The 23,873-nt window shown below is 56.8% G+C and overlaps 2 protein-coding genes across 14 annotated transcripts; both read left to right on the top strand.

The window, feature by feature from the left end:
- On the top strand, positions 1-6,439 carry ICAM3 (intercellular adhesion molecule 3). Of its 10 annotated transcripts, none has more exons than XM_063800346.1 (8): positions 41-346; positions 638-821; positions 935-1,201; positions 4,239-4,544; positions 4,862-5,149; positions 5,433-5,687; positions 5,807-6,055; positions 6,156-6,439. In XM_063800346.1, the coding sequence occupies exons 3-8, from the start codon at positions 1,090-1,092 to the stop codon at positions 6,356-6,358; spliced, it is 1,413 nt and encodes a 470-aa protein (XP_063656416.1). In that variant the 5' UTR covers positions 41-346; positions 638-821; positions 935-1,089; the 3' UTR covers positions 6,359-6,439.
- A 117-nt stretch (positions 6,440-6,556) lies between these two features.
- Positions 6,557-23,686, top strand: RAVER1 (ribonucleoprotein, PTB binding 1). 4 transcript variants are annotated; one of them, XM_016934984.3, is made up of 14 exons: positions 6,634-6,926; positions 9,357-9,423; positions 10,783-11,252; positions 16,317-16,508; positions 16,609-16,738; positions 17,142-17,236; positions 18,263-18,350; positions 18,622-18,833; positions 18,930-19,023; positions 19,099-19,226; positions 20,662-20,736; positions 21,530-21,673; positions 22,129-22,212; positions 22,302-23,686. In XM_016934984.3, exons 1-14 carry the CDS (start codon positions 6,657-6,659, stop codon positions 22,446-22,448), a joined length of 2,196 nt encoding a protein of 731 aa, XP_016790473.1. In that variant the 5' UTR covers positions 6,634-6,656; the 3' UTR covers positions 22,449-23,686. The 4 variants fall into 4 exon arrangements, with proteins under 4 accessions (XP_016790472.1, XP_063657238.1, XP_063657237.1 ...); XM_016934983.3 differs by having other exon boundaries at positions 6,557-6,926; positions 18,930-19,226; XM_063801168.1 differs by lacking the exon at positions 21,530-21,673 and having other exon boundaries at positions 6,631-6,926.
- The last annotated feature ends 187 nt before the right edge of the window (positions 23,687-23,873 follow it).

The following is a 23,873-nucleotide window of genomic DNA, read 5'->3' as shown; positions in this document are numbered from 1 at the left end:
GTGAATTCAAATGGGGGCCAGCAGTGTAACTGGGACCAGCCCATTCCCTGGGGGAGACTCAGCAGTGCTGGCCACTTTGCAGAGCCCCGTCTGGGTCCCCCACCCTGGCCCCCAAGGGCCACAGCATCCCCTTCCACCCACAGGCCTGGGCAAGGTGCAGTCCCCAGACTTCTGCAATCTTAACCGCTGTGCTTCCGTCGCAGTGGGAGGCCCCGCCTTTTCCCCTGCCTGCCCTTCGGGCACCTCAGGAAGGCACCTTCCTCTGTCAGAATGGCCACCATGGTACCATCCGTGTTGTGGCCCAGGGCCTGCTGGACTCTGCTGGTCTGCTGTCTGCTGACCCCAGGTGAGACCGGTCAAGCCGGGGAGGGCTGGAGAGGTCTGCGTTTGGGGGATCAGTAGAGGGTAGAGGAATAGAACGCAACGCTGTTCACATCCTGCCACACTGCGACCTGGCCGCTGACTCTGTATCCTCGGGAGAAAGTTCTGGTTCCTTAGTTCAGCCTTCAGATGGTCAGGCCCCAGCATAGGCTTATACGCCATCCCTCTCCCCTAACACACACACACACCCCTCATGCTTCCTGCTCCATCTGAACTCCTGAAATTTGCCCTTTGCGTATGTGCTTCCCTCTGCCAGGATCACCTGTCCCTTTCACTTGCTAACTCCTACTTAGCCTTCAGTTTCGGGCTGCAATGGTCTCCGCTTCCAGGAAGCCTTCCCTGACTCACCTCCTCCTATGCTGGATCAGAGCCTCTTCTGGCCTCCTTCTGAGTTCTCCCTGGTCTCTGATGGATTCTACCTTTCCCGCTGGACCATGAAGGCAGGAACCCTTCTGTCTCGGCACAAGGAGAGAGGTGTTAAATGGTGGGGCCTGTTGATGCGTGGGTTGGGGGACAAGGAAACAAACACCAGGACTTCTTCATGTTCCTGAAGGTGTCCAGGGGCAGGAGTTCCTTTTGCGGGTGGAGCCCCAGAACCCTGTGCTCTCTGCTGGAGGGTCCCTGTTTGTGAACTGCAGTACTGATTGTCCCAGCTCTGAGAAAATCGCCTTGGAGACGTCCCTATCAAAGGAGCTGGTGGCCAGTGGCATGGGCTGGGCAGCCTTCAATCTCAGCAACGTGACTGGCAACAGTCGGATCCTCTGCTCAGTGTACTGCAATGGCTCCCAGATAACAGGCTCCTCTAACATCACCGTGTACAGTGAGTCGACGTGTCCGGAGGTGGGACTGGTCTTGGGTAGTGGTGTGGGCAAGTGGCCAATGGCTCAGGAGAGTGGGGACCCTCAGTTTGCAAAGAATGGACCACGGTTCTGACCCAGAGCTCAGACCTGGACATTTGTGTGTGAGATACAAAGATAGACAGATAGACAGAGACAGAGACACAGAGACAGAGACAGAGATATAGAGACGCATCTCAATCTCATGCCAAGGCAGCAGTTGTGAAATCAATTAACTTGGGCCCCAACAAGCATTTTTTTTTTTTTTTTGAGACAGAGTTTCGCTCTTTTTGCCTAGGCTGGAGTGCAGTGGCACGATGTCGGCTCACTGCAACCTTCGCCTCCTGGGTTCAAGTGATTCTCCTGCCTCAGCCTCCCGAGTGGCTGAGATTACACATGCACGCCACCACACCCAGCAAATTTTGTATTTTTAGTTGAGATGGCATTTCACCATGTTGGCCAGTCTGGTCTTGAACTCCTGACCTCAGGCGATCCGCCCAGCTCGGCCTCCCAAAGTGCTGGGATTACAGGCATGAGCCACTGCGCCCGGCCCCAACAAGCTTTTTTTTTTTTTTTTGAGATGGCGTCTCTTACTCTGTAGCCCAGGCTGGAGTGCAGTGGTGCAATCTCGGCTCACTGCGACCTCTGCCTCCCAGGTCCAGCTAATGCCCAGCTAAGTTTTGTATTTTTAGTAGAGACGGGGTGTTCCGCCCACCTCAGCCTCTCAAAGTGCTGGGATTACAAGTGTGAGCCACTGCGCCTGGCCCCAACAATAATCCCAACACTTTGGGAGGCCGAGGCAGGAGGATTGCTTGAGTCCGGAAATTTAAGACCAGGCAGAGCAATATAGGGACACCCCGTCTCTACAAAAATAAATAAAAAATATTAGCTGGGCATGGTGGCACATGCCTGAAGTCCCAGCTACTTGGGGGACCAAGGTGGGAGAATCGCTTGAGCCCAGGAGTTCAAGGCTGTAGTGAGCTATAATTGCACCACTGCACTCCAGCCTGTGCAAAAAAGCAAGACCCTGTCTCTTAAGCAAAAAAGGGGGTACCCCTTTCAGCCAGCAGTAGGCAAATGGAGGTTTTACATTTACACTTTTTTATACCTTTATTTTAGAGACAGGATCTCCCTATGTTGCCTAGGTTGGTCTCAAACTCCTGGGCTCAGGCAATCCTCCCACTTCAGTCTCTCCAGTAGCTGGGATTGCAGGCCTGAGCCACTGTACCTGGCTACTTTTTTTTTCTTTTCTTTTTTTTTTTTTTTTTTTTTGAGACAGAGTCTCACTCTGTCCCCCAGGCTAGAGTGCAGTGGCGCAATCTCAGCTCACTGCAACCTCTGCCTCCTGGGTTCAAGCGATTCTCCTGCCTCAGCCTCCTGAGTAGCTGGAATTACAGGCGCACGCCAACATGCCCAGCTAATTTTTGTATTTTTAGTAGAGACAGGGTTTCACCATGTTGGTCAAGCTGGTCTCAAACTTCTGACCTCATGATCTGCCTGCCTCCACCTCCTGAAGTGTTGGGATTACAGGCGTGAGCCACCGCGCCTGGCCTTTTCTTCTTCTTCTTCTTTTTTTTTTTTTGGAGATGGAGTCTCACTCTGTTGCCCAGGCTGGAGTGCAGTGGCATGATCTTGCTCACTGCAACCTCCACCTCCCAAGTTCAAGAGATTCTCCTGCCTCAGCCTGCTGAGTAGCTGGGACTACAGGTGTGCACTACCACACCCAGCTAATTTTTGTATTTTTAGTAGGGACAGGATTTCACCATGTTGCCCAGGCTGGTCTCAAACTCCTTGCCTCAAACGATCTGCCCGCCTTGGCCTCCCAAAGTGCTGGGATTACAAGCGTGAGCCACCATGCCTGGCCTACTTTTTGACTTTTTTTTTCTTTGAGACGCAGTCTTGCTCTTGTCCCCCATGCTGGAGTACAATGGCGCGATGTCAGCTCATTGCAACCTCCGCCTCCTGGGTTCAAGTGATTCTCCTGTCTTAGCCTCCTTAGTAGCTGGGATTACAGGCGTGTGACACCATGCCCGGCTAATTTTTGTATTTTTAGTAGAGACAGGGTTTTGCCATATGGGCCAGGTTGGTCTCAAACTCCTGACCTCAAGTGATCCGCCTCCCTCGGCCTCCCAAAGCGGTGGGATTACAGCCATGAGTCACCTTGCCCAGCCTTTTTTTTTTTTTTTTTTGACATAGAGTCTCTCTCTGTCGCCAGGCTGGAGTGCAGTGGCACTATCTCAGCTCACTGCAACTTTCGCCTCCTGGGTTCAAGCGATTCTTGTGCCTCAGCCTCCTGAGTAGCTGGGATTACAGGCACATGCTACCATGCCTGGCTAATTTTTGTGTTTTTAGTAGAGATGGGGTTTCACCATGTTGGCAAGGCTGGTCTTGAACTCCTGGTCTCAGGTGATCCGTCCACCTTGGCCTCCCAAAGTGCTGGGATTACAGGCATGAGCCACAGTGCCCGGCCTGAGGCCCAGGGTTTTGTAGGTGTACTGGGGAGGGCACCCACCCTGGGAGTGTCAAGTCTCCTGTGACTGTGCCGGAGTATCTTGAGAGGCTGCCACAGGGCTGGTGAACCAGGAAAGCCCTGAGTGTCTGAACCTGATTGGAGAGAACTGAACTAGTAATCCTGACCTCGTGATCCACCCACCTCGGCCTCCCAAAGCTCTGGGATTACAGGCGTGAGCCACCACATCTGGCCATAAACAGGAATTTTTAATATTCATATCATAGTCATAAACGTTCATCCCTTCCATCCTCATTGTTTTTTATTGTGCCATCTTTGAGAACAGAAAGTTTTGTTTAGCGCCTTGCAAGGTATCTGACAACACAGGAAATGATAATCACTGCGCTAATGATAATAGCAAACGCTTCGACTGGCCCAGCTCTAAGCCCTCTAAGTTTATTAACTCAAAGCTCACAGTTCTCGGCAGGACCGCCCTGTCTCCTCCCCAGTCCCTGGGGTGAGTGGGTGGGTTTGCAGGACCCGCTAAGTGCCATCCTCCCCTCCTCTCTCAGGGCTCCCGGAGCGTGTGGAGCTGGCACCCCTGCCTCCTTGGCAGCAGGTGGGTCAGAACTTCACCCTGCGCTGCCAAGTGGAGGGTGGGTCGCCCCGGACCAGCCTCACGGTGGTGCTGCTTCGCTGGGAGGAGGAGCTGAGCCGGCAGCCCGCAGTGGAGGAGCCAGCGGAGGTCACTGCCACTGTGCTGGCCAGCAGAGACGACCACGGAGCCCCTTTCTCATGCCGCACAGAACTGGACATGCAGCCCCAGGGGCTGGGACTGTTCGTGAACACCTCAGCCCCCCGCCAGCTCCGAACCTTTGGTGAGAGAAGGGGCTTCAGACGGTGGGTGACGAGCTGAGCCAGGGTAAACGGTGCCCTGACCTTGGGGTTCCTGAGAGTGGGGTACCCTGGACCTCACAGGCTTCTGGGAAGGAAAGCCCCCGGCCACTGGGCAAGGTGGCCCCGGAAGGGAGGCCCGAGCCGTGGGATCTTTGAAGAAGGCCGTTTTCATGGCCCTGTGTGTGTGTCCTGCGAAGAAGGGTGACCCAGTCAGCAAGATATCCTGACTGGGGGGGATGAGGGTGTCCTGGGGAAGGCACAATCCTGGGGGTTGTACTATGCCCACCTTTCTCCCCAGTCCTGCCCGTGACCCCCCCGCGCCTCGTGGCCCCCCGGTTCTTGGAGGTGGAAACGTCGTGGCCGGTGGACTGCACCCTAGACGGGCTTTTTCCAGCCTCAGAGGCCCAGGTCTACCTGGCGCTGGGGGACCAGATGCTGAATGCGACAGTCATGAACCACGGGGACACGCTAACGGCCACAGCCACAGCCACGGCGCGCGCGGATCAGGAGGGTGCCCGGGAGATCGTCTGCAACGTGACCCTAGGGGGCGAGAGACGGGAGGCCCGGGAGAACTTGACGGTCTTTAGTAAGAGGAGGCGTGGGAAGGGGGCGCGGCCTCAGCAGTCTGGGGGCGTGGCAGAGGGGGCGGAGACTAGCCGAAAAGGTGGGGCCTGGCTTGCCCCAATAGCAGTTGCAACGTGGGTTGGGCCTGAGTGCCCGAAGCTGGACACAGCGCGGAAAGAGGGCGAGGCTTGAACGGCCGAAAGCGTGGCCCGGATATCCCGAGAGGAAAGGGGAGGGCGGAGGGAGCGGCTTGACCCACAGGAAGGTCCTGTTCATTAAGCTCCTGGGCAATGCCCCGCCTTTAGGCTTCCTAGGACCCACTGTGAACCTCAGCGAGCCCACCGCCCCTGAGGGGTCCACAGTGACCGTGAGTTGCATGGCTGGGGCTCGAGTCCAGGTCACGCTGGACGGAGTTCCGGCCGCGGCCCCGGGGCAGCCAGCTCAACTTCAGCTAAATGCTACCGAGAGTGACGACAGACGCAGCTTCTTCTGCAGTGCCACTCTCGAGGTGGACGGCGAGTTCTTGCACAGGAACAGTAGCGTCCAGCTGCGAGTCCTGTGTGAGTCGGTCACCCTGACCTTTAATCCCTCCAGCCCTGTCCTGGAAAGATTAGACGCTCCTCTGCACCACTGTGCCTCGGGTGTGTTGGGTGTCTGATCACACATGGTGGTTCCACAGATGGTCCCAAAATTGACCGAGCCACATGCCCCCAGCACTTGAAATGGAAAGATAAAACGACACACGTCCTGCAGTGCCAAGCCAGGGGCAACCCGTACCCCGAGCTGCGGTGTTTGAAGGAAGGCTCCAGCCGGGAGGTGCCGGTGGGGATCCCGTTCTTCGTCAACGTAACACATAATGGTACTTATCAGTGCCAAGCGTCCAGCTCACGAGGCAAATACACCCTGGTCGTGGTGATGGACATTGAGGGTGAGCTAATACGGGGCTGCGGGTCTGGACCGGTAAGCCGGGGGGCGGGGGGGTTGGAGACAGAAGGGACGCATATTGACTTAGCGCTTTCTCTGCACAGCTGGGAGCTCCCACTTTGTCCCCGTCTTCGTGGCGGTGTTACTGACCCTGGGCGTGGTGACTATCGTACTGGCCTTAATGTACGTCTTCAGGGAGCACAAACGGAGCGGCAGTTACCATGTTAGGGAGGAGAGCACCTATCTGCCCCTCACGTCTATGCAGCCGACACAAGCAATGGGGGAAGAACCGTCCAGAGCTGAGTGACGCTGGGATCCGGGATCAAAGTTGGCGGGGGCTTGGCTGTGCCCTCAGATTCCGCACCAATAAAGCCTTCAAACTCCCTAATCTGTGGTTTGATTCCACCCGCGCTGCAAGTCTCTCCCACCCAGGTGCACATCCACTGAGTAGCGTCGCTGCGACGGAAGGGGGCGGGGCCTGTGGCGCGCAGACGCAGCTTGAACTCTTGAGAGGCGGGCTGGGGCTTAGCCAACGGGGCAAGGGGGGCGGGAAGGAGGTGGGGTTTCTCCCAGCCAATCGACGGGCGCGCCCTCGTTGCCGCTCTATGCCGCTCCGCCCCGGCTCGCTGGTCCCAGAAGGCGCCGGGTTTCCCAAGATGGCGGCGGACGTGTCCGTTACTCACCGGCCCCCGCTGAGCCCTAAGTCTGGGGCCGAAGTCGAAGCCGGCGATGCCGCGGAGCGCCGGGCGCCGGAAGAAGAGCTGCCGCCTCTAGATCCAGAAGAGATCCGGAAACGCCTGGAACACACCGAGCGCCAGTTCCGTAACCGCCGCAAGATACTGATCCGGGGCCTCCCGGGGGACGTGACCAACCAGGTATTGGGGGGGGCGGTGTAGGAGCGTGGCGGGAAATACCACGGTGCGCGTGCGCGGGGGGAACCGGGCGACACCAACGCTGAGGTGCGCGGGGGTCGTTGGCGGGGGCGTCCAAGCACCGGATCCACGCGGGATCGGGAGAGACCAAGAGCGGGACGTGGGGGGGCGATGATGAAAGGGGAAACCGACTGCGAAGTGAGGGAGGGCGTTGCTAGGGGCGACCACAGGCTTGGGCGACACCAAGTGATGGAAGCGGGCGGGGAATGGAAGGGGGCGGACAGCTTTGGTCCTGTTGGGGAATTGTGAATGGGCTGGTACATTGGACCACCAGTTGCCCCCTGCTTGGATGATGCTTTTCTCCACCCACTCTACCACAGGGTGGCGGGACCTCACATCCAGAAGTTTCAGGACTGCGGAGAGTACGCCCCTCCATATCACGCGTTTATTCACTGCTCTCAGAGATAAATCCGGAAGTTACAGCAGCCCCTGGGTCTCAGCCCCCAAAACCTCAGGATTAATTTGGGAAAATGGGGTCTTCTGCCACCAGCCTACAGACCTACAGGAAGGAAGCGAGGCCTGTGTTCTATGGAGCCCCTCGTGGCTAATCTTCCTGCTAGGAGTGCCCTTCTCATGGGGCCAGCATGGGGCAGCGCTTCCCAATGCTCTTTGGACCCAGGGAAATGGCATCTATACTGCCCTGCCCTATGGCGGTGAAATAGGTTCTCGCTTCCTGCTGCTGAGATTCCCTGCTCTCCGGCCCACCAGCACACCGGGTGGGCACGTGGCTAGTGGAACCCCAGGGATGTTGGGAGGGGCTGAATTTGGGGACAGATCGGGACAGGGATCATTAAGGATGGTCAGGTTTCTTTCTGGGTCTTCCTCTCAGTGTCTGCAGTCTCTCAGCTGGGAACACATTGTCTCTACTGCAAGATGCACAGTGTGTCTGGCCCCAGCAGGCGCCAGCACTTTGCCTTCAAAGCTGGCTTGAGAGGCTGGGCATGGTGGCTCATCCCTTTAATCCCAGCACTTTGAGAGGCTGAGGCAAGAGGCTGTATTGAGCCCAAGGGTTCGAGACTAGCCTGGGCGGTATAGTGAAACCCCCATCTCTACAAAAAATTTTAAAAAATTAGCCAGGCATGGTGGTGCGTGCCTGTAGTCTCAGCTACGCAGAAGGCTGAGGTGGGAGGATCACTTGAGCCTAGGAGGTTGAGGCTGCAGTGAGCTATGATTGTGCTACTACACTCTAGCCTAGGTGACAGAACAAGACACTATCTCTAAAAAAAAGAAAAATATATGAGCTGGCTTGGAAGAGGGCAGCTTTATCAGCAGGAGGAAATTGGGAGGCATGTGAACCCACACAACGTGGGGCTTACTAGAAGGTGGGCTCCCCAGTCAGGTACCCATGGGTGGCTGCGCTGCCCAACTGCATGGCCTCCAGCAGATCTCTTCACTTCTCCTAGCCTAAGTTTTCTCATATACAACATGAGTTTGTTAATACTTCACTTACAGAGTTGTTGGAAACAGTGAATCTTGCAAAAGGAGGTTCATGCAGGTTAAATGGCTTCCCTAAAGGCATACTCTTTTTTTTTTTTTTTTTTTTTTTGAGACGGAGTCTCACTCTGTCGCCAGGCTAGAGTGCAGTGGCTTGATGTCTGCTCACTGCAACCTTCACCTCCCGGGTTCAAGCAATTGTCCTGCCTCAGTCTCCTGAGTAGCTAGGACTACAGGCGCACGCCACCACAGCCAGCTGATTTTTGTATTTTTAGTAGAGATGGGGTTTCACCTTCTTGGCCAGGATGGTCTCGATCTCTTGATCTTGTGATCCGCCTGCCTCGGCCTCCAAAGTGCTGGAATTACAGGCGTGAGCCCGGCCTCTTTTTTTTTTTTTTTTTTTGTTATTGTTGTTGACAGTGTCTCCCTTTGTCGCCCAGGCTGGAGTGCAGTGGCACACTGCAACCTCTGCCTCCTGGGTGCAAGCAGTTCTCCTACCTCAGCCTCCCGAGTAGCTAGGATCACAGGTGTGCGCCACCACTCCTGGCTAATTTTTGTATTTTTAGTAGAGACAAGGTTTCACCATGTTGGCCAGGCTGGTCTCAAACTCCTGACCTCAGGTGATTCACCCGCCTCGGCCTCCCAAAATGCTGGGATTATAAGCATGAGCCACCCCGCCCAGCCAGCTAAAGGTATACCCTCTAAGAGCATGTTGCCTGGGTAATAGCACAGTCTGCAGCTAGGTTCTGAATCCCATCTCTGCCAGGTATGAGCAGAATGACCTTGACAAAATTACTGCATCGAGCCTCAGTTTCCTCATTGGTAAAATGGGGGGTGGTAATTGACCTGCCTTCATAGCTGGTGGCAGCTATGAAGCGGCACTGGGTTGCCCCCTTCCATCTCCAGTAACTCCCTGTCTTTTGTCTTGTATCTCCACAGGAAGTACATGACCTGCTCAGTGACTATGAGCTCAAATACTGTTTTGTGGACAAATACAAAGGGACAGGTTTGTGGGGCCATGGGGCGGGCCAGGGCAGGGAGTGACCATCCCTGAAGATGGGAGGGCCTGGCTCACTGTCTGCTGCTCTGAGCTTCAGGCCCAGTATTGCCCCCCAGGCCAACATGGCAGGTTGCCCCAATCTGCCTGTCATCCTGTCATCTTGGGACAGCCTTCATGTTCTCCTTGGAGAACACTGGGCATCGGGCTGATTCTCTTCCTACTCCACTCGCTTGGCATTGAGCTAACTCTTGACAACGTTTGGCCGTGGGTTCATTCTCTTCTTACCCCTCCTCTTGCCTCACTCAGCCAGTCACCCCTGCTTGTGTGGTCTTTTTTTTTTTTTTTTTTGAGATGGAGTCTTGCTCTGTCGCCAGGCTGGAGTGCAGTGGCGCGATCTCGGCTCGCTGCCACCTCCGCCTCCTGGGTTCAGCCCATTCCCCTGCTTCAGCCTCCCGAGTAGCTGGGATTACAGGCATGTGCCACCATGCCCGGCTAATTTTTGTATTTTTAGTAGAGACAGGGTTTCTACCTGGGTGGGTCCAGGTTAACCAGGTGAGGAGGTGGGGCTCAGTGTTCCACGCTCAGGAAACAGCAGCTGCAAAGGCCCCTCTGGAGTGTGCCTGGCGTGGTCCGGGTGGCAGCGGTGAGATGGGAGGGGAGGTCAGCGAGCCCACACAGGCTGCACTGCACCCTGCAGCTAGAAGCCACAAGATGGATGTGGCGTGATCTGGTTATCGTTTTGAACAAAGCCTCCTGCGGCCGCTGGGTGGATCGCAAATCTGGGGCAGCACGTGGCAGCAGGGTTCAGGGGCACTGGTGGCCTGGAAAGGTGGCAGGGGTGGGCAGTGTGTAGAGTGGGCCTCTGGAGTCCGGCTGCCTGGGTTCAAGTCCAGGCTCCCCTACTCGGGCACAGGGGTGCTGCTCTGGGCCCGTTTCCTCTCTGGCAAAATGGTGATTGTGACGATTAAGTTATATCCATTTGACAGATGAGGAAACTGATACCCCCAAAGCCACCTGGGGCTTGGGGCTTAAATCTGGGCCCCAGTGAGCATGGGCTCAACCACTGCCCTTGGTATCACCCGAGTGACCCACAGCGTTCTTAGGACAGAGCCAGGCCCACAGTTGGTGAGCACTGCTGTGGGTGCAGGTGGACGCAGGGCTGGGAGAGGGAGTGGGCTTCGTGGAGCCTGGAGTCAATGGCAGGCGCTCTCGCCTGTGTGAGTCACCAAGGCTGGCAACTGCTCAGATCAGCAGGCACCTGAGATGCCCAGCATTTGGAGGTCCCACCTGGTTTGCAGGGTGGCGGGGTGGAGGGGCAGGCCCTCAGGGCCCGGCTGACCTCGCACTGCCCTCCTCCCACTGCAGCCTTCGTGACCCTGCTGAATGGGGAGCAGGCCGAGGCCGCAATCAACGCTTTCCACCAGAGCCGCCTGCGGGAGCGCGAGCTGTCGGTGCAGCTGCAGCCCACGGATGCCCTGCTGTGTGTGGCCAACCTGCCCCCCAGCCTCACACAGCAGCAGTTCGAGGAGCTGGTGCGGCCCTTCGGCAGCCTGGAGCGCTGCTTCCTGGTCTACAGTGAGCGCACTGGCCAATCCAAGGGCTATGGCTTTGCCGAGTACATGAAGAAGGACTCGGCTGCCCGTGCCAAGTCGGACCTGCTGGGCAAGCCGCTGGGACCACGCACCCTCTACGTGCACTGGACGGATGCCGGGCAACTGACGCCTGCCCTTCTCCACTCCCGCTGCCTCTGTGTGGACCGCCTGCCACCTGGCTTCAACGATGTGGACGCTCTGTGCCGGGCGCTGTCAGCTGTCCACAGCCCCACCTTCTGCCAGGTGAGCCCTGTGGAGAGCATTGGGGAGCAGGTGCCAGGCCCGGAGCACCTGAGAGACTCTTTGGAGTCATCTGCCTTTTCTTTTTTTTTTTGAGACAGAGTCTCACTTTGTCACCCATGCTGGAGTGCAGTGATACAATCTCAGTTCACTGCAACCTCCGCCTCTTTGGTTCAAGCAATTCTCTTGCCTTAACCTCCAGAGTAGCTGGGATTATAGGCGCCCCGCCCCCATGCCTGGATAATTTTTATATTTTTAGTAGAGATGGGGTTTTGCCATGTTGGCCAGGATAGTCTTGAACTCCTGGCCTCAGGTGATCCTCCCAAAGTGCTGGGATTACAGGCGTGAACCACCACACCTGGCCAGGGGATTTGAGTCCCTCTGCAGCCTCAGGCCTCACTGTCCCTCTATCAGATGCAGGCAAGGCCACTCTTGTAACTATGGATCTCGAGGCTTGCTCACCACTCACCTCCTCATTCGCTGGTACCCTCGTCAAACCTCCCATGGGGTCCCAGACCTGGACCAGGCATTGAGGAGGCTGCAGAGGAGCCCACAGTCTATTTGAGCCTTGAGGTCAGAGACTGAGGCTTCGCCAGATCCCAGCCCCGCCCTCGAGCTCGGGCCAGTCACTGGCTCTCTGATCTGCAGTTTCCCTCCTCCATAAGCAGGGACTCAATACTTGCACAATGGGTTGGCAAAACAGTCCCTTGTTCATTCAGGCCACACATGCCAGGCACTTCTGTGTGTGTGCCTCGCCCTGTGACAGGCGCAGTGGGGCGAGAACAGGCCAGACTCACTCTCTAAGAGCCCCCAGAAGGTCTTGATCCCCAGAGATCCCAAAGGGGACATTCCCCCAGCACTCGCTGTGGACTCTGAGTACGTAACCTTCAGTTGCTTCATCCTGTAGCAACCCTGAGAGGCAGGTATCACTCCCATTTTCAGGTGAGGATACCAAGGCACAGAGGGGTCAAGTAACTTGCCTAGAGTTAAACAGCCAGGGTCTGGCAGAGCTGGGATCAGAACACCGCAGCCTAGCTCCAGAGCTTGGGCCAGTGAGAGGAGGCCAGTGCAGAGGCTTAGAAGGGGTAGGCCTGGCCAGGTGCAGTGACTCACACCTGTAACCCTAACACTTTGGGAGGCTGAGGCGGGCGGATCCCTCGAGCCCAGGAGTTCGAGACCAGCCTGGGCAATATGGTGAAATCCTCTCTATACAAAAATTAGATAGGTATGATGGTGTGCCTGTAGTCCCAGCTACTCAGGAGGCTGAGGTGGGAGGATTGCCTGATTCTGGGAGTCCGAGGCTGCAGTGAGCCATGATCGCACCACAGCACCATGACACTACAGCCTGAGCAACAGAGCTAGACCCTCATCTCAAAAACAGAAAGAGAGACAGTCCTGGGCTCGGACCCCCAGCTCTGTGGGCTTGAGTGGGTCCCTCTCGTGTAAGTGGGGTATTGGTGCCCCATTTAAACTAGGTGTCTGTTGGGAGGCAGAGGCAGGAGGATCACTCGAGACCAGGAGTTCAAGACTAGCCTGGGCAAGATAGTGGGACACCATCTCTATATTTAAAACAAGAAACAGGCTGGGTGAGGTGGCTCATGCATGTAATCCCAGCACTTTGAGAGGCCGAGGCAGGTGGATCACTTGAGGTCAAGAGTTCAAGACCAGCCTGGCCAACATGGTGAAACCCTGTCTCTACTAAAAATACAAAAAAAATTAGCCAGGTGTGGTGGTGCAGGCCTGTAACCCCAGCTACTCAGGAGGCTGAGGCAGGAGAATCGCTTGTACCTGGGAGGTGGAGGTTGCAGTGAGCTGAGATCACGCCACTGTACTCCAGCCTGGGTGACAAAGCAACACTGCATCTCAAAAAAAACAGGCCAGGCGCAGTGGCTCACGCTTGTAATGCCAGCACTTTGGGAGGCCGAGACGGACGGATCACCTGAGGTCAGGAGTTTGAGACCAGCCTGACAAACATGGAGAAATCCCGTCTCTACTAAAAATACAACAACAAAAAAAGGTAGCCAGGCATGGCACCACGCGCCTGTAATCTCAGCTACTCAGGAGGCTGAGACAGGAGAATTGCTTGAACCCAGAAGACTGCGGTTGCGGTTAGTGGAGATCGTGCCACTGCACTCCAGCCTGGGCGACAGAGCGAGACTCCGTCTCAAAGAAACAAAAAAAACAAAAACTGAGTATCCATGAGCCATGGGAACCCCCTCTCTGTTTACTTATCATTCATCCATTCTGCTGCTTTCTCTTGGACACCTGCTACGTACCAGGCCTGCTATGTACCAGGCCGCCTGTGCGGGCTCAGGACAGAAGATGAGTTAGCACAATGGCCTCACCTTTCTTTTATTTTATTTTATATTTTTTTAAGACAGAGTCTTGCTCTGTCACCCAGTCTGGAGTGCAGGGGCGCGATCTTGGCTCACTGCATCCTCCGCCTCCTGGGTTCAAGTGATTCTTCAGCTTCAGCCTCCCGAGTAGCTGGATGACAGCGCCTGACACCACACCCAGCTAATTTTTGTGTTTTTAGTAGAGATGGGGTTTCGCCACGTTGGCCAGGCTGGTCTTGAACTCCTAACTTCAGGTGATCCACCTGCCTCGGCCTCCCCAAGTGCTGAGATTACAGGTGTGAGCCACTGCGCTGGCCTGGCCTTACCTTCTTATGTGGAGATCAAAGGTCACAGGGTCATGACCAGCTACAGGTACTCTCCTAGCCTGTTTCCACATCTCAAAATGGGGCTGGCAGTGCTTCATGATCAGGTTATTGTGAACAGCTGCCCATTCATTCCTCCACTCGAACATTCACTAAACTTAATTTTTTTTTTTTTTGAGACAGGTTCTCACTCTATCACCCAGGCTGGAGGAGTACACTCTGGCCTCGACCTCCTGGGTTCAAGAAATCCTCCTACCTTGGCCTCCCATGTAGCTGGGGAACTACAGGAATGCGTCACCATGCCCAGCTGATTTTTAAAATTTTATGTAGAGGCCGGGCACAGTGGCTCATGCCTGTAATCCCAGCACTTTGGGAGGCTGCAGTGGGCAGATCACTTGAGGTCAGGAGTTCGAAACCAGCCTGGCCAACATGGTAAAACCCTGTCTCATGGCCGGGCACGGTGGCTCACTCCTGTAATCCCAGCACTTTGGGAGGCCTAGGTGGGTGCATCACGAGGTCTGGAGATCGAGACCATCCTGGCTAACATGGTGAAACCCTATCTCCATTAAAAATACAAAAAAAAAAATTAGCTGGGTGTGGTGGCATGTGCCTGTGGTCCCAGCTATTTGGGAGGCTGAGGCAGAAGAATCACCTGAACCTGGGAGACAGAGGTTGTGGTGAGCCAAGATCCCACTACTGCATTCCAGTCTGGGTGGCAGAGCGAGACTCCGTCTCAAAAAAAACAAAACAAAAAACAAAAACCCTGTCTCTATTAAAAATAGAAAAAAAATTAGCCAGGCGTGGTGGTAGGTGCCTTTAATCCCAGCTACTTGGGAAGCTGAGGCAGGAGAATTGATTGAACCAGGGAGGTGGAGGTTGCAGTGAGCCAAGATCATGCCACCGCACTCCAGCCTGGGCAACAGAGCGAGACTCCGTCTCAAAAAAAAAAAATTATGTGAAGATGGGGTCTCCCTATGTTGCCCAGGCTGGTCTGAAACTCCTGTGCTCAAACGATCCTCCTGCCTTTGCCTCCCAAAGTGCTGGGATTATAGATTCGAGCCACTGGGCCCGGTCTCACCCAACATTTGTTGAGCATCTGATGAGTACCAGGCGTTGAGGTGACGTCCTCCGAGGAGCTCACCTTTAATGTTAGGTGACCCGGCTGAATGGTGGGTGGGCTTGACAGTGAAGCAGCTTGAGGTTCACACATCAGTCCCTCGACTTAGGAACTGTGTGGCCTTGATCACTCTGTGACCCCTCTGAGTCTCTCTCTGTTCATCCCTAAGATGGGTGTGTTTATGGCTGGGCACAGTGGCTCACACCTGTAATCCAGCACTTTGGGAGGCCAAGGCAGGCGGATCGCTTGAGGTCAGGAGTTCAAGACCAGCCTTGCCGACATGGTGAAACCTCGTCTCTACTAAAAATACAAAAATTAGCTGGGCGTGGTGGTGCACGCCTGTAATCCCAGCTACCAGGAGGCTGAGGCAGGAGAATCACTTGAACCCAGGAGGTGGAGGTTACGTAAGCTAAGTTCACATCACTGCACTCCGGGGTGACAGAGCAAGACTCTGTCTCAAAAAAAAACAAAACAAAACAAAAGCCGACGGGTTTGGTTATGGGAGATCTGTGCCCAGACCTTGGCACAGGGCGTGGGCAGAGGTGAAGGGCTGCTACCTGCACCTTTGCTGCCCGGGCATTCAGCAAGTGCCGGTGCCCAGCCCAACAACTTCCCTTAGCACTGCTACCTGGCTTGGCGGAACGAGAGCCCTTCCTTCCCCACCCGTTGCTGATTATCTCTATTTTTTTTTTTTTTTTTTTTTGAGACGGAGTTTTGCTCTTGTTGCCCAGGCTGGAGTGCAGTGGCGCGATCTCGGCCCACCGCAACCTCTGCCTCACAGGTTCAAGTGACTCTCTTGCCTCTGCCTCAGCCTCCCAAGTAGCTGGGAATACAGGCATGTGCCACCATGCCTGGCTAATTTTGTATTTTTAGTAGAGACGGGGTTTCTCCATGTTGGTCAGGCTGGTCTCGAACTCCCGACCTCAGGTTATCTGCCCGCCTCGGCCTCCCAAAGTGCTGGGATTACAGGTGTGAGCCACCGCATCCGCCCGTGGCCTTGGCTTTTTTGGTGAGGTGGCTCCCAGCTCCGCCCTCCCTCCAGCTGTGTGGCCTTGGGTATGCTGACCTCTCCGTGCCTCAGTTGCCTTCTCTGAGAAATGGGTATGATGCAGCCTCCCAGGGTCATTGGGAAAATCAGATGAGCTGATGCAGGAATGAGGCACAGGGCAGTGGAGGCCTGGTGTGGAGTTCACCCTTATGGGGCAGCTGAGTCTGGTTACGGTTGTCACTTCCCGCGGTGGTGCAGTCACTGCTGCCCAGATGCTCATGACTGCCTGCCTTCCTCCGGCAGCTGGCGTGCGGCCAGGATGGGCAGCTGAAGGGCTTCGCGGTGCTGGAGTATGAGACGGCTGAGATGGCGGAGGAGGCACAGCAGCAGGCGGACGGCCTGTCCCTGGGGGGCAGCCACCTGCGAGTCTCCTTCTGCGCCCCTGGGCCCCCCGGCCGCAGTATGCTGGCCGCTCTCATCGCTGCCCAGGCCACGGTGAGCCTGTGCGGGCAGAGGTGGCGGGGTGGCGATGGGAGCCCTATGGGGATGTCAGGGCCCCGGCGGCACTCTGAGCTGCTTCTGTTCCTTCCTGCAGGCCCTCAATCGGGGGAAGGGACTCCTCCCCGAGCCCAACATCCTGCAGCTGCTCAACAACCTGGGCCCATCCGCCTCCCTCCAGCTGCTGCTCAACCCCCTGCTCCATGGCAGTGCAGGGGGGAAGCAGGGTAAGGTGGGGCTGGACGGGGGCCCCACTGTGCAGAACAGGGGCTGCGGCGCTGCCCCCGGCACTTCCCGAAACTGCTCATCTTGGCTGCAGTGACAGGAGCCCCAGGACTAGGGCTGAGGGGGAGTATGGAGTCGTAGGGGGAGCTGCTGCTGTCCACAACTGGGGGCCGGGACCAGGGCCACACAGCAGCCTGCAGTGAGGTGGGGTGCTGACGAGGGGGCTGGCCTTCACTGGAGTAGCCTCTGCCCCTTCTAGGCCCTTCCTTTGGGCAAGTCCACTGCCCACCCCCCAGCCCCAGAGTGTCAGTTTCCTGCCCCATCAATGGGTTCAGGGCTGTGTTTCATGAGGTGGGGCAGGGAGGACACAGGGACCCCCACACATCCTCCTATGTCTCCCTCCAGGCCTCCTGGGTGCCCCCCCAGCCATGCCGCTGCTCAATGGGCCAGCCCTGTCCACGGCGCTGTTGCAGCTCGCCCTGCAGACCCAGGGCCAGAAGGTAACACACGCATCCCCCTCACCCACTGCTCTACAGCCCCTACATGCTCTTTTCAACACAGCTGGTGCGATCGGTGGGGTGGGGGGACCTCTGGCTGTGCCCTGGGGGCCCAGAACCAGGGTGAGGGCGACTCCCCCAAACCTCTGCCTTTCCCACCCCCATCCCCATCCCCCTCCGGCAATTGCTCATGACGGTTCGCCGTCTTTCCTTCCGTTCTGGAGAGCGCCCCTGGACTCGGTGCCTGGGGTGGGGTCAGGGGACCTGGACACGCCCATTTACAGCCTGAAACTGGGTGTGGGCTGGGAGCGCCGCTGCTGGGCACCAGTTTGTGAATAGACTCTGCTCGGAAGCTCTATAGACATGCCCGGGAAAAAACTCCAGGTCTATCCCCTCAGTGCGTGCGCGCACACACACACACACAACTCACACCTAGAAACACAGGTATACATATAGACTCACACATACAAAGATGCAAGTATACACACACAGAGACATAGACACACAAAGACGTAAGACAAAGACACACACATAGACACAGACACACACAGAGACACAAGACAGACTCATGCACACAGAAACAAAGACGCAGATACACATGCACACACACACACACATAGACATACACCCATGCTCCGCCCTGTCTGGTGTGGTTCCCTGGATTCTAAGTCAGGTGTGTCTGTCTGGTGGTAACTGACAGAGTATGTGAGCTTGTGGGTCTGGCCTTCTGTGACTAAAAGTGGCTGAAACACTGTGTGGCCGTCCCATTCCATGTGGCTGCAGTTGATACTGTGCTGTAATCATTGGCCAGGGAACTGGGGCCTGGAGCTCAGGAGACCCTCGGTCACCATGGCTGATGGGACAGTGATAGAGTTGGAGTGTGGCGGGCACTGGGGAACCCTATGCTTGTCTGCCCAGGATCGGCCGTGCCCTGGAGTTGGGGTGTGTCTGCCAAGACTCTGGGCCACACCTGTCTGCTTCCCTGGGCCACCCTGCCCCCATCTGCAACTGTCTGTGCTCTGTCCCTAGAAGCCCGGCATCCTGGGAGACTCACCCCTGGGCGCCCTCCAGCCTGGGGCCCAGCCAGCCAACCCCCTCCTCGGGGAGCTGCCTGCAGGTAACGCAGACCCTGCCCACACGGTGTCCCCCAGCCACTTCCCCTTCCTTCCCTGCTACGTGGCCTCGGGCGAGTGACCCAACCTCTGGGTCCCAGCGCCCTGGTCCATCAGTTGGGTGCCCCCGACTCAGGGCCCAGGGATGAGCTCTGCTCAGTGGCCAGCATGGATTTGTCTCTTGATCCCTGGGCCCTGGTCCAGGTGGGAGCTGGAGGGCCCTGGGGAGAGGGGTCCTGTGAGCCTGGGCCCCTGAAATCCTCCTTCCCTCCCTAGGAGGGGGCCTGCCCCCGGAGCTGCCGCCCCGGCGAGGGAAGCCACCACCCCTGCTGCCATCCGTGCTTGGCCCTGCTGGGGGTGACCGGGAGGCCCTGGGCTTGGGTCCCCCAGCGGCCCAGCTCACTCCTCCCCCCGCCCCTGTGGGGCTCCGAGGCTCTGGCCTCAGAGGCCTCCAGAAAGACAGTGGGCCTCTGCCGACGCCCCCTGGGGTAAGGCCCTGCCCTGCGCGCGGCACCACACCAGCCTCCTGTTCCACAGGGTTCCCTCTCCCGGGGGCCCTCTCGAATCCCACCTTCCCGCCACAGGTCTCACTGCTGGGGGAGCCCCCCAAGGACTACCGGATTCCCCTGAATCCCTACCTGAACCTACACAGCCTGCTCCCGGCCAGCAACCTGGCGGGTAAGGAGGCCCGGGGCTGGGGAGGCGCCGGGAGAAGCCGCCGCCCAGCTGAGGGCCCCCCAACTAACCCCCCAGCCCCTGGAGGTGGCAGCAGCAGCAGCAAAGCCTTCCAGCTCAAGTCCCGCCTGCTCAGCCCCCTCAGCAGTGCCCGCCTGCCCCCTGAACCAGGGCTGTCTGACAGCTACAGCTTCGACTACCCCTCGGTGAGTGCCTGGCTGCAGCTCTCTGTCCCCTAAGGCGAAATCATTCTCCAAACTGATATTTCTCTAGGATTGACTATGCCAGGCCATGTGCTAGGGAGGCGGCAGGGAACGTACCAGATATGGTCTCTGCTATTTTTTTTTTTTTTTTTTTTTTTTTTTTTAAGAGACAGGGTCTCCCTCTGCTGCCCTGGCTGGAGTGCAGTGGTGCGATCATAGCTTACTGCAGCCTCAACCTCTTGGGCTCAAGCGATCCTCACACCTCAGTCTCCTGAGGAGCTGGGACCACAGGCACGCACCTCCATGCCCAGCTAATTTTTAAATTTGTGGTAGAGACGGAGTCTCATTGTGTTGTCCAGGCTGGTCTCAAACTCCTGACCTCAAGTGAGCCACCTGCCTCAGCCTCCCAAAGTGCTGGGATTACAGGCAAGAGCCACCGCGCCCAGCCTTATGCCCTTAAAGTTTCCCGTCTGTCTGCACATCACCCCCTGCTTCCGGTCCACCTGCCTGTCTGTCCATTCCCGAGACCTGGAGGATCTTGGGTCTCAGTCTGTCTGTCATCCTGCGTCTGTCTGTCTCTCTCTCCCAAGAGGACTTAGGCCACACTGTCTCTCCCCAGAGACAGGGCTTGCCCTTTCTGTCCCTCTCTCCCACCTTTGATTCCTGTCTGTGCCCCTGGAGATTTGGTCCTTCTACGATGCCAACCTCCTTGGCAGGTCAGAAATTGCAAACTGGGCCAGGTGCGGTGGCTCATGCCTATAATCCCAGCACTTTGGGAGGCCGAGGCGGGCAGATCACCTGAGGTGAAGAGTTCAAGACCAGCCTGACGAACATGGAGAAATTATATATTATAAAATATATAATAAAAAATATATTTTTATATATAATATAGAATATAATTTATGTTTTATACTAAAAATACAAAATTAGCCAGGTGTGGCAGAGACGCCTGTAATCCCAGTTACTAGGGAGGCTGAGGCAGGAGAATCACTTGAACCTGGGAGGCGGAGGTTGTGGTGAGCCAAGATTGTGCCATTGCACTCCAGCCTGGGCAACAAGAGCAAAACTCCATTTAAAAAAAAGAAAGAAAGAAAGAAATTGCAAACTGGCCGCCCACAGGTCACCTGGGTGATGTTTGGCCCCCTCTGGGTTTCAAACAAATAACAACAGGAACTAACGCCAACACAGGAAAACTGCAAGAGTCCACACAGCTCGAATTCCCAGCTTGCCTGGGAAACTCCAAACACTTAGGCCCATGGGGGGCACTCCCCTTCACAGCAGCCATCCCTGCCGAGCTGCATCCAGCCCCAAATTTGCCTCTTCCTGGTCCCAGAGTGGTGGGGACTGTCTTCCCTGATGACAGCTCTGCCATGGAGTTCAGCCAGGGGTGAGGCTGGGACAGACTCCAACCCAATGTGCTTCTCCCGCTTTCATTCAGGACATGGGACCTCGGCGGCTCTTCTCCCACCCACGGGAACCAGCCCTTGGGCCTCACGGACCCAGCCGACACAAGGTAAGAGCCACCTGGTATGGCATGTGTAGCAATCAGCTTTTACCACATGACAGGCTGTGCCATGACTTAGTAGCCTGGAATAGCAGACCTTGTATTTTGTGTGTTCTTTGTGGGTTTTTTTGAGACAAGATCTCACTGTATTGCCCAGGCTGGAGTGCAGTGGCTCCATGATAGCTCACTGTGGCCTCAAACTCCTGGGCTCAAGCAGTCCTCCCACTTTGGCCTCCCAAAGTGCTAGGATCACAGGCATGAGCCACCATACCGTGCCAGGCATTGTATTACTTCTTGCCACTCTACGGGGCAGTGGGCGGTCCCCGGCACTCACCTGGGTCTCAGTGAGCTATGTGGCCTCACATATTTGGCGTCCACAGGCTGGAACAGTTTCTCTGTGCCCATTCGTGCAGTGATGATCCCTGGGTTCCTGGAGGAGGAAGAGGAGGCGGGTACCCAAGTGCCAGCTCTCCTCAGTCCTATTAGCCAAAGCTAGTCTTTGCAAAGCCCAGAACTGCTGGGCATGGTGGCTCACGCCTGTAATCCCAGCACTTTGGGAGGCCGAGGCGGGCGGATCACCTGAGGTCGTGAGTATGAGACCAGTCTGACCAACATGGAGAAACCCCGTCTCTACTAAAAATACAAAAAATTAGCTGGGCATGGTGGCGCATGCCTGTAATCCCAGCTACTCGGGAGGCTGAGGCAGGAGAATTGCTTGAACCTGGGAGGCGGAGGGAAGATTGTATACAAAGGGCTGGGTACTACAGTTGTCTGCTTCACTCCACCGGGCCTTCTTCTACAGATGTCCCCCCCGCCCAGTGGCTTCGGCGAACGGAGCAGCGGTGGGAGTGGCGGGGGCCCCCTGTCTCACTTCTATTCAGGCTCGCCCACTTCCTACTTCACCAGCGGCCTGCAGGCTGGCCTCAAGCAGAGCCACCTCAGTAAGGTGAGGAACCTCTCTGGCCAAGCACAGGCCCCCTGGGACAGCTAGGATTCGGGGGTGCCTGCCACCGGGGCTCTGTAACCCTCGGTGCCCAGGCCAAAGCTGGGGTGGTGGCAGGGGTCGGTCTTGCTCAGGGTGGAGTAGCAACAGCCTATTGTCCTCTATCCACTCTGCATCAAGCACCTAGCACTGCCAGCATTCCGGGCTTTCTGTCACTTCCTCTCTCTACAGCCCAGGCTGTGGATGCTACTGGCCCCATTTGACAGATGAGAAAACCGAGGCTCAAATAAAATGGAGCAATTGGCCCCAGGTCTCATAGCTAGAAAGTAGCAGAAGCAAGATTTGAACCTGAAACCGTTCGCTTTCCCTCAGGGCTGGGGGGCAGTGGCAGGGGGGCGGGGTGGGTGCTTCCCCTGGCCCCCAGGGAGTGACCTGTTCCACCTCTCCATTTCTTCCAGGCAATCGGCTCTTCCCCGCTGGGGTCCGGAGAAGGGCTCCTGGGCCTCAGCCCCGGGCCTAATGGTCACAGCCACCTGCTGAAGGTACGGGCGGGGGGTGGGGACATGCAGGGCTGGGAAGCCCCGGCCCCCCAGCGGCCCCTGACCCGCCCCGCCCTGCCCTCTGTCTCCAGACCCCACTGGGCGGCCAGAAACGCAGCTTTGCCCACCTGCTGCCCTCGCCCGAGCCCAGCCCAGAAGGCAGCTATGTGGGCCAGCACTCCCAGGGCCTCGGCGGCCACTACGCGGACTCCTACCTGAAGCGGAAGAGGATTTTCTAAGTGGCTGGCACCAGAGATAACTCAAGGGCCTGCACCAAATCGCTTTTGGGTTTTCTGGTGTTTTGTTTTGTGTCTTTTTAAACCATTTTCTCTCTTTCGGTAATAGAAAAATCTCTGAAAGACTTTACTGACCAATCAGCCGGAGCCCCAGGAGCCCAAGGGGTGTGGGGGAGTCTGGAGACCTCATTATGTCTCTGGCTTGCTCCCCACGCTGAAACCCTGCAGCCTTAAGAGAGAGGGGCCCCGGCCTGCTCTCCCTCCCTCCCCCCATCTCCTCCTCCGCTGTGCCCGTCTCTCCGGAGCCCTCCTGCCTCATTGCTCCTGTAATTTTGGCCTTTCGAGTGCCTTGGAGGTTTCCCTGACCTCCCGTGAAGATACAGAGACTGTCTCCTTTTTTTTAACTTTGACAACTGACTTCTGTTTCCTTTTCTAAGTTTTATTTTTCAAACCACCCGGACAGCCCCCAGCTCTGATTCCTTCAAGGCCCGGCCTGTCCAGGCCACCATTCCACACTTTGCGGTTTGAAACAGCTGTTTTTCCCACATTTGCTGCAGGCATGGCTGTCTCCTGTCCCTGCCTGCCCATCTGGCCTATACCCCAGCCCTGGGGCCCGGGGTCCCTGCCGCAGCCCCCTCCCCTTCTGATGCCTTAAAAGCTGGGCCCAGGCCCTGCTGGCCAGAGCCACAGATGCCAAGCTCTGGGAGCTTGACTATGGACCAAACAGCTCTGGCCTAGGGATTGGGCCACCCTACCCAGGATCTCTACCCTGGGGACAGTAGAAGGGGAAAGCCTTCATCTTGGCGAACCGGCCCCACCACCCCCTCCTGCCCGGGCCTCCGTGCAGAGATGGGCTTTCTCTGCCAGTCCCCTGCTGTCTGTCTGTGGGAGTCGGACATTGTGCCCATCTCCCGGAGCCTCTGCTGTCACTCGCTTGTTGAAGATGAATTCTTGAATTCTGCCTGCCCACCCCCGGCCAGATCCCTGGAGCTGGCCTCCTTCCAGCCCAGTGCCAGAAACCAGCACTCCATGAAGATAAGCTCTGGGCCCGCCCACCAGCAGGACCTGTCGACCTGAGGTGACCCTGGGCCTTGCCCCCAGCCAACTGGGCCACCAGCTTCCCTCCCTTGACTCTGGGGGTCCTCATCCACTCCAAGGGGACTAGTCCCCCGACCCCACCCCAGTCTCCCCACACGGACCTTTGCTGAATTAAAGTTTGTAAGTAAATGGTTTTAAAGAAATCAGAGTTGGCTGGTTCTTGGGACAAACAGTGGGCTTGAGTGGGAGGTCTGGGATGGCCCCGCGGGTTTACCTGAGATGGATTCCGCCCTGCTCTTCCCACCTGGTCACCGCAGGCCCTAAGCAAACATCTGCGCTTATGTTCCAGTAATTATGGGCTTTCCCTCGCCTCCCTGGCGCGGCGCATGC

This window comes from Pan troglodytes, chromosome 20 (genome assembly GCF_028858775.2).
Source record: "Pan troglodytes isolate AG18354 chromosome 20, NHGRI_mPanTro3-v2.0_pri, whole genome shotgun sequence".
Lineage (NCBI taxonomy): Eukaryota > Metazoa > Chordata > Mammalia > Primates > Hominidae > Pan > Pan troglodytes.
This window is presented reverse-complemented; position numbering and strand designations above follow the sequence as displayed.

What these genes read in the sequence shown, in the direction of transcription:
- ICAM3 (XM_063800345.1), top strand. Translation starts at nt 738, where the DNA reads ATGCTGGATCAGAGCCTCTTCTGGCCTCCTTCTGAGTTCTCCCTGGTC. An exon ending in AAGGAGAGAGGTGTTAAATG is followed by an intron (nt 866 to 1,034) that starts GTGGGGCCTGTT and finishes TGATTGTCCCAG; the next exon opens with CTCTGAGAAAATCGCCTTGG. An exon ending in CCGCCAGCTCCGAACCTTTG is followed by an intron (nt 4,545 to 4,861) that starts GTGAGAGAAGGG and finishes CTTTCTCCCCAG; the next exon opens with TCCTGCCCGTGACCCCCCCG.
- RAVER1 (XM_016934983.3), top strand. Translation starts at nt 6,657, where the DNA reads ATGCCGCTCCGCCCCGGCTCGCTGGTCCCAGAAGGCGCCGGGTTTCCC. An exon ending in ACAGCCCCACCTTCTGCCAG is followed by an intron (nt 11,253 to 16,316) that starts GTGAGCCCTGTG and finishes TTCCTCCGGCAG; the next exon opens with CTGGCGTGCGGCCAGGATGG. An exon ending in AGCAGAGCCACCTCAGTAAG is followed by an intron (nt 21,674 to 22,128) that starts GTGAGGAACCTC and finishes CATTTCTTCCAG; the next exon opens with GCAATCGGCTCTTCCCCGCT.